Source organism: Melopsittacus undulatus, chromosome 4 (genome assembly GCF_012275295.1).
Source record: "Melopsittacus undulatus isolate bMelUnd1 chromosome 4, bMelUnd1.mat.Z, whole genome shotgun sequence".
Lineage (NCBI taxonomy): Eukaryota > Metazoa > Chordata > Aves > Psittaciformes > Psittaculidae > Melopsittacus > Melopsittacus undulatus.
The window spans coordinates 96,141,729-96,150,666 of NC_047530.1; the positions used below are offsets into that span (position 1 = coordinate 96,141,729).

Below are 8,938 nucleotides of genomic sequence, written 5' to 3' on the forward strand. Positions count from 1 at the left end.
TGCAGATACCGCTTTGTATTGTCGGAGAGTATTCCGGTACTGGTGGTTATTTTGCGGTTATTTAATAACTGGTGGTTATTTAATTGTGTTATTTAATTACACCCGAAATTAAAGGAGGGCTTCTAGAAGCAAGAGGGCTCTCGATCACGCTAATGGAGCAGCCCGGGAACTACCTGCAGGGGCGAGCAGCGGGTGCGGTGCCCCAGCGGGATCTCTTGGCTTCCCGAGGATGGACTGCGAGTGGGCAGGGGTCCTGCGCTGCCACTATTGCCCCTTTATTGCTGCCGGCAGTAAAACACAGTGGGTGAGAAATTCAAACAAGCGGGAATACTACTTTAAGGGATATCTGATGTGTTTTTTTTTCTTTTTTTATCCCAGATCAAAAGGAAAACTTGAAGCCGCTTTTGAGTAACATAGTTGTACCGCTTTAGCAAAAAAAAAAAAAAAAAAAAAAAAAAAAAGAAATTATTTCATATACAGTTTTCTAGACCTCTGGAATGTAGCAGTTATCTTCTAGAGATAGCCAGCTTTAGCACGAAGAGGAATTAGCAAGCAGGTATTCAGAGGAAGCTGTTACCCTTAGAGACTCAGCAAAGTGAAAAATCACCTCCCTCATTCATTTAAGCAATGTAGGGAAACCGAACGATATTATGAAGCTAGCGCTGCTAAAACATTGACAAGATATTTTGCGTGCTTGTTGAGCATAAAAATTGCCAAGGAATCATTAAGTGATCAGCAGCACCTTTACAAACAGATCCTGGCTTTTTCCTCGCCAGCTGTTCTGCATCTCATGCACCCGGAGACAAAAAGCCAGTCAGCCCGCGCCCCCAGCAAGGCTGAGGGGAGCCTCATACCAGCAACCCCGTCAGCAAAGCCCCCCTCCCCCCCCCCCCCCCCCCCCCCCCCACTATCTGGTTCAGCTCTGCCCCTCAGTCCCGCTTGTCCTGGCGTGGTTCTCAAAATCCCACGGGCCTACATCATGGCAAAGACTGCATGTACTACATATTGTTCCAGCAGGCCCAGTAGCCTTTCCCTTGCTGTAAACCTTTGCAAGGAGGAGGAAGAGTTTCCTCCACTCCTCTGAACACTGCTGGGGCTCAATGGAACAGCACTCGGATGCCTGCAGACTAGGAGCTAGGCCGACTCTGCTGTGCCCATCAGTTGGGTTAGCCCCGCCCGGCTCAGTGGCCGCAGAAAGCCCGGTGATGCTGCAGCAGAGCCGGCTAGGGTTTAGCAGGCCCGCGAGTGTATACCCGGGAGAGAACGGGTCGGATACCTCAGGATTCATAACCACCGATAAGGTGTGCGCCTGACTCTCCCTTAGTACCATCCGCCCCTCACAAACCCTGTCCTGCAGAAGCAGCTTCCCTCCGCGGCTGGAAACCACTTTGTTCCCCGTCTCACCCCCCCGAGCCCTTTCATCTCTCGCTCACTTCCCCCGGGCCCAGCTGCGGTAGAGACCGTATCTCCCCCCACACATTTCACCCGAACCCATTTGGGCCGGGGAGCTCCCGCAGTGCTGCGGGAAGCCCCGGGACCGACCAGTCCCCCCGGAGGTTGCTGTTCACACCCCACCCCCAGCCCCCGAATCCGCAGGCTCTGACTTCTAACAGCAAGAAGGGCCATTGCTATTCCTTTTGTACGGGGTGATGAAAACAGTTGGAGGGTGGGGTTCTCTGTGGCCATACAAGATGATGAGGGGATAATCTCAACCACTATTGCCTTGAATACAAAATGGCCAAATCGAGTCTTGACTCACTCTCTTCCCCCCCCCCCCGCCAATTTAAAAATTGGATGCTTAAGAACAGAAAGTATTTACCATTGCAGAGCTTTATGGAAACATTCCAGTTCCCTAATGACGTTTGAAAGAGAGAGAATTTTAGGTATTTTTTTCCTTGTAATCAATATAGTAATTTAACAATATCTGACTTTAAGAAATAAGTCCCCACTAAATGGGTTTTTTTATCTAGTGTCAACAAATTTCCTTAATCCCAAACTGCATCATTTTCCTGAAGAGATTTCACCAAGATTGATAGCACCTGAGCCCTTATTAGTTTTCTGAAAATCTTGCATTAGAGCTACATTAATTGTGCAATGGCAAGCAAATGCTGATATCTCAAATAGCTAGAAAAATACAGCATGGATTACGAAATAATTAGGGAGACTTCCAAATGTGACAGCTTCTCAGAAAATCAAAGGCCACAGCTTTCAGCGGCACATAATGTTGCTTTTCATCAGGCAAGTGTACTCAAGTGGTAGATTGGTCCCTGCATACAAAAGAAAACAGGGGTGGTCAAGGATGACGGAGAACCTTCAGACCATTCATTACAGGAGCCCAGATTACAAGTGAGCCGGAAATATTGTAATAACCCCCAAGATCAACTCTAAAGTGATGGAAATTTTTATTGCTCTTTTCATGTTAGTCGCCAGTTGACTTTGAAAGATTTATAGCAGCTTGCATCAGTCAAGGAACCTTTCTCTAGCCTGAAATCAAGCTGTTTTGTTCTCGCGTTTTCTAGGGCTTTATTCAAATTTTAGAAGTGCATAGCACAATGGTAACATCTTTACTGCTGCCTGGTGAAAACCAGCTTCATTAGGTGACGCACCGGGATACTGTTTTGTTGATAAGAAATTTCAAGGATAGGTCCTTTCCAAGCCCTGTTTAGGCAAGAGGCCACTACTAATCTACTGAGGCTGCACATGAAAGCGTGAAGATATATTTACATATTTATTTAGTAGGTAACATTTTACATCTTAAATCACATTCTATATGCTATTTAAAGGGTTTAATCTGGACTATATCGAGTCCAGTATTAAGTATTAGTAACAGGTGTATACATATATTTGGTCAAAATCACACCCATCATAGAAAATACAATCTAAGCAGTAGCTGAAGGGGTTTACGTGTTTTAGAGGACAGTGGGAAATTCACACTTTTTAGCACTCACCCTCAATAAATTGCAGGGGAGCAGAAAAGATCTCGATAATAAGAAATCTGTGCTTCCGTTAACAGGGTTATCTTTTAGGGCAGGATAAATAGCTCTATAATCACATCAAAACTGGAAAACGTTTATTAAAATATTTATATTAGCGTTTGTCCCACTTCTTTCCATTTTACACAGTTGTCTATAAATACTGGGGCCTGAAGTCCACGATTCAGATTGTCCAGTATGCCTCTGTAAAATATCTTCCACATTGCTGCATCATAACTCCACCAGGCAGTTACAGATAGGTATCTGTAGTGCAAATCCTCCTTAGTCATAGTCCGTATCAAAGGGTCAGACACCTAGCAAGAAAGCTGTGGGGTCCCCGTACCCAAAAAAGCAGGGTGCTGCCCAAAAGCCTACAGGCTGTGCTCTGCAGGCACTGCTGAGTTCCGGGTTGGGTGCCGGGATTGTCGCCAAGGTGAAGCCTTCGGAGGCAGCCCCTTGCTGGAGCAGAGGAAGTGGTTGGGCCATGTACGTGAGCGGCAAGGGTACAATGCTGCTCTGAGGTCCATAAGGTGGGTTGCAGAAAGCCTCCGTTCTCAGCTCCTGCAGCTGCCGCTTGAGTTTCATCCGGCGGTTCTGAAACCAGGTCTTGATCTGGGGGAAAGGAGGGAAGGAGACGAGATGAGGTTACAGCGGAGCCCAGCTCACGCCACGGTCAATGCCCAAGCCGTTGCCCATTCTACTGCCTAAGCAACGGCAACTCATGCTGTTGCTCGTGCTATTACTGCCCAAGGCCCCCGCTCACCTGCACCTCCGACAGCTGCATCCTGCCCGCCAGCTTGCGGCGCTCGGCCGCTCCCAGGTACTGCTGCCTCTGGAAGGAGCTTTCCAGGGTGCTGACCTGCTCGGCGCTAAAGGCAGTGCGCAGCCGCCGGCCGGCCTTGCCGCCAGCCTCCTCGGAGCCCGAGCTCTCAGGACTTCCCTCCGGCGGGGATCGCTCTGCTCCACACGGTCGCTTGCCTGCTCCTGGGGACAGGCGAAAGGGAGAGAAAAGGGTCAGCCAGGCCTGGGAACCTCTCGGGTGTCCACCCGCCTCCTTCGCTTCAGGGCAGCAGCTGCACGGTCACGCCTTATCGGGGGACCATGAGTGTGGTGGAGTGCCAGGCCCGTCCATCCTTCTCCTCCCGTTGCAGGAGCACCAGGATACCGCTGAGGCCGCGGTTACCTGCAGCAAAGGGTGCCTCCGGACGCTCCCGGCTCCTGCCGCCTCTCCCGGCCCGCGGCCCGGCGGGCGGCTGCTTGCTCCGGTCACTCAAGCCGGGGCTGGACGAGGAAGCGGGCCGGTGGCCCGCGGAGGATGGTCGGTGCGGGGAGCCCGCGGTGGTGCTCTTTAGAGCCTGGCTGCTCTGGGACAACCACTCCACAGAGAAAGGGGCCTTGGTCATCCTGCCTTGTTTCGGAGATGTAGGAGGGTGTAGGGGAGCACAGCTCCTCCTTTATACCGCTAGTCTCAGAGGAAAACGTGGTTTGTGTAAATACACATCAAAGGGCCAGATAAGTATCATCTAATTGCTATCAGTTCTCCTCCCCCCCCCAACAAAAGATACCGTTCACACATTGCTACAGCTCGCGGAGGCCCGGCTCCGCCGTGTCTGCTCCTGGAGTTGTTCCTCCGCCGTCAGTGATTTACAGCTCTTGTTACATCCTATCCCGATGCAAATGGAATTTATGGAGCTGAGCAGCCTCAAAATGCACTGGGGAATGCACCCCCGGGGAAGTGCACAGGGACCAGCATCCCCGGACTCTGTTGCTCCCCTCCTCTTTTTCATTCCTTTTAAAGCAGAAGATCCACTGTGTAAACAGATCTTCTCAAGCATGCTCCTGTCTGGGCTGAGCACTGTGTTCCCGAAACAGCCCGAGGCAGGCAAGTGAATAAACTCACTCATTGCATTCTCCTGGGTATCAGGTCGTGAGCATCAGGCAGAGGGCAAGGAGTTTGGAGGAGAAGGGTGAAAAAAACAGAAAAAAGTAAAGGTCAAGGCTATTGAGTTGTACAAACCGACTGGCTTCTGGCTGCTTAAACAAAGTATGTTTTCTGGACTAAAGCATCAGAACAAAAAAACAAAAAAAAAAAAAGAAAGAAAAAAGACAACTTTCTGTCTTAGAATTAATATTCTACTGAGGTTACAGAATTCACGTCATATCTTCCTTCCCAGATCTCTTGCAGCTGTTCAGGTTACACAGGTTTCTCTATTATTTCACTTTCCCTGTTTTTCCTCTCTTTACCTTATGCATGTCTTTCAGAAGTGTTCCCATTCTTCTTTGGGCTTTGTGTGCACCAGGAACACTTGGCTGCTGCAGTAATGTCAAAATGACAAAAGGTTCCTGGTGCTTTATGGACAATTTTTCACTGCAGAATAACCATGAATTCCCTCCACTTTTCATCCTCCCATTCTCTGCAAGATCAGAGTGGAACCACTGCACCATTGATAACTCCTACACACCCCCGCTTGGTATCAGTCTGCCACCAGAAATCACAACTGCATGTTTGATTTGTCCTTCCTTGTTCCTGACTTCTGCTTTACAACTGACCTCTACTACCTGCAAACAAACTGCTCTACCATCCCTTTACCTTGTGACTTGCTTGGTTATTCTGTCATTCATGCTGGATTTCTCAGTATTTGCTTTCTCTGCAATGACAATCAATATGACCATGCTTCTATCTACTTCTTAGACTGTCAGTGAAGTAGAGGCTTGAAGACTGAAGCCCTTCTACTAATTTTCTATCTAAATCTTTCAATGTATTCCATTTTAATATAATAAAATACATTTTTCCTTATATTAACCCAGTAAAAAGCTTTTCTTCAAATCCTCTTCTATCTTTTCCTAGAACCAACTTACTGTCTGCTCAAAGTATGATATCCATTCACCCATCCATGTATCAATTCACTATATTAAAGACTGTGATATCTTATTTCTTGAAACCTCATCCACTTACCCTTCCCAAGCATTTTCAGATTAGCAATGGGAAGTTTGGAAAGTTTACTTAATCAAACTGTATAAGACTGTTTTTAGATTTTTTTTAAATTGATTTTATAAATACCCCCCAATATACCAAGCAGAGGTTCTTAACTATTCTTTTCATTAGGTAAATATGAAGACTACCCCAGTCAAAAACCTGAGGAAATATTTTAAAATACCAGAAGTTCTGAGTGTTAGACAGTTCTGGTGGCACCATATTTCACAGAGCAGACCAAGTAGGCAGGAGATAGATGGAGTGAAGACATACAGGAATCTGCTCTGTTAACTGAATTACTAATTGATAAGTCCCCGGAGTCTCCTGCATTTAACATGTGGCCTAACAGCAGTCTTGCTAGTCAGAAATGGGAATACCAGTGCTGTTGCTTGCCTGCAAAATCCTGCAGTCAGGTGAAATGCCGTTCTTAAGGACTAAATTTCATGAATATCAGAAAAAGGAAGTGTAACTTTCCTGCAACCTTCTTTCACAATTTATACACTCTGATTACTTTAACAGCATTCTGCATCACAGATGGGGTAAGATCCCAAGGGAATAAATACAACATCTGTGCCCAGAATTATTTCCATTCTTAGTCCATACATATTATGTATCTAAATAATATATGCTACTTACATACTTATATATAACATATATTCATATATATCTATATGCAATTATTTAAAAAAGGTATAAAAGCCTATCTAATGATATCCAGCTTTATTTTATGTCAACAAATAAGAGGCACTTGGCAAGCTGTTGGATAGGACAAAAAGAATATATGACATATGATGGTGCTTTAAATAATAGAAAATCTTGGGTTTTGGCATTCACTGATACATCTGCCACATGGTTTCTTTACAGATTTTAAGACATTTTTGGCATCTGAGCTGCAAATTACAACTTTATCCACTGCTGGTTTATTAATTGCATTGCATCAAGGCAAATGTCACAGCCGAAAGATGGTGTCAAGTGTTGAGCTCTCAGAGATACAAATTGATCATATTGTGACAAGGTTAACCCAAATCTCATTTCCATTATAGATAAAATGTGTAAGTATCCTGGAAGGAGGCAGATGACTTTTGCATGTAATGACTGCTATGATATTTAACAGCTGTTAGTTTATCAACAATTCTTAAGCTGCCTCCTTTCTATTATTCACTGTTTGAAAATTTCCTGCTAAACTATGATTTACAAATACCATGTTAAAAATCAAGTGTTATTGTCAATGGGACGAAAACCTGCTCATGAGAAAGTCCTCAGGAATCTGTCAGATAGGACCTTTCATTCTGCTGCTACAAGGAGGAGGAAACAAGAGCTCAGGCATACCAACATGACTGCCACTGGCAGAAGTCTGAAGATCCATTTTCTGAAGAAAATGACAACACTTTATGCAGATGTTTGTGCAATACACAGTTGCCTTCTCTGGGGAGTCAACACCTTCCCAGTAAAAATAAGGATCATCAGCTTTCTGAAGCCCAAAGGAGACAGGGAATCATAATGCCAAATAGCCAGGCCATTCTGTGGGAGATGGTGTAGAAGGGAACATTTTAGCATCCAGGAAAATGAAAATGAGTTGAGATTTGTTACTTGACAAATCTTGTGAGCAGCAGCTGCATTCAAAGAGGCCAAGAAGTGGCTTTACAGATGCTTGGCTGGGACAGGTAGGGTGGGATCAAGATAAAGGTGCTTACATGCAGAACAGCTCAGCAGAACTGCATACACACAACAGTGATCTCAGGCTGAGGAGGTTCTGCAGAACTAGCTAGTCCTGTTTGGATGCCTTCGAGGCAGTTGATAACAGAAATTTTGGGATAACAGTCCAGCCTTTGAGAATTAAATTGCTGCTCCACATCTTCCAGCCCAAAGAACAGCTCTGCCCTAGTAAGCCAGCACAGAGCCCTAGAAAGGGGCAGGATTGTGCTCTGAGATATCCCTTTCCTGTTGAAGTTTTGAAGGAACTAAAGAGAAAGTAGCAGAGGGCTGCCAAGTACCTTGTGTTCCCCACAGGTACTGGAGAAAAATGCCACCACATGGCCTTGCTGCAGTGGGCGTCTACAAGACCAAAGGAGGGAACCACCATTTTGTAACAGCAGGTGACCCTTTCTTTTAAAAGTTGAGGGTGTGGTGAGACTACAGTGAATATGTGGTCCTTGGGCACAGGTAGGTGCTGATACAATTCAAAGAGTAAAAATGGCAGTTTATGACACGCAAGAGGATGCACATTTATCTGCGGACATGCAGATTCCCTGTGAAGGTCTGCCAAGTGAAACAAAGGCTGCTATACAATTCTGTGGTCTTTATATACAAGGGTATGTTTATCCAACCACTGTAATTTCTGAGAAATCACTCTTTATGACTTAGAAGCATTAGAAATGGGCTCTAACCAATCTCTTTATTATCAAGTATTCTAATATTTAATCTTTCACAGAATAAGACCTAACTTTTCCATGAGGAATGAAAAGACCATATGTGCAGAAATACCAGGAGGGCCTGGAATAAACAGAATTACAACGCATAGACAAAAATTAAATGTCTCAGCATGCTTGGAATTGATCTAAATCAACAGAACTCCTGTTGCTCTTTACCATAAGGCTGTTACCAGCAACTAGGCAGAATAGGTGAAATATTTTAAGATACACATTCTGCAGAGACATGGTGTAAATATTAAGAAAGAAAACATATAATGTTTTTAACAGTTCTTTAATCAAATTTAAGCTTATTAAAAAAAAAAGAATCAGGACCACATTTAAAACATATGCCACTATTAGTTGAAAGGAAGCAGCATGAAAAGGGGTTTAAGAAATTATTTTATTTTCTGAAGATAAGGATTAATTGTTAGGTGCTCAAATATATTTTAGGAACTTGGTTGTGTTAGATATATGAATTATCTAGGGATATGAGATGTACCTACAGAGAATAATGGGCATATGGAAATTCCCATAAATGCCACTAGTTTTAGTAATTTTTCAGATCACTTAGACTAACAGTC

The 8,938-nt window shown here is 44.8% G+C and overlaps 1 protein-coding gene across 1 annotated transcript; it reads right to left on the minus strand.

The window, feature by feature from the left end:
• Nucleotides 1-3,169: 3,169 nt before the first annotated feature.
• On the minus strand, nucleotides 3,170-4,375 carry LOC101873668 (homeobox protein vex1). Its single transcript, XM_034061344.1, has 3 exons — nucleotides 4,156-4,375; nucleotides 3,736-4,031; nucleotides 3,170-3,584 (listed from the first exon to the last, which is right to left on the minus strand). Exons 1-3 carry the CDS (start codon nucleotides 4,373-4,375, stop codon nucleotides 3,279-3,281), a joined length of 822 nt encoding a protein of 273 aa, XP_033917235.1. The 3' UTR covers nucleotides 3,170-3,278.
• Between the last annotated feature and the right edge of the window lie 4,563 nt (nucleotides 4,376-8,938).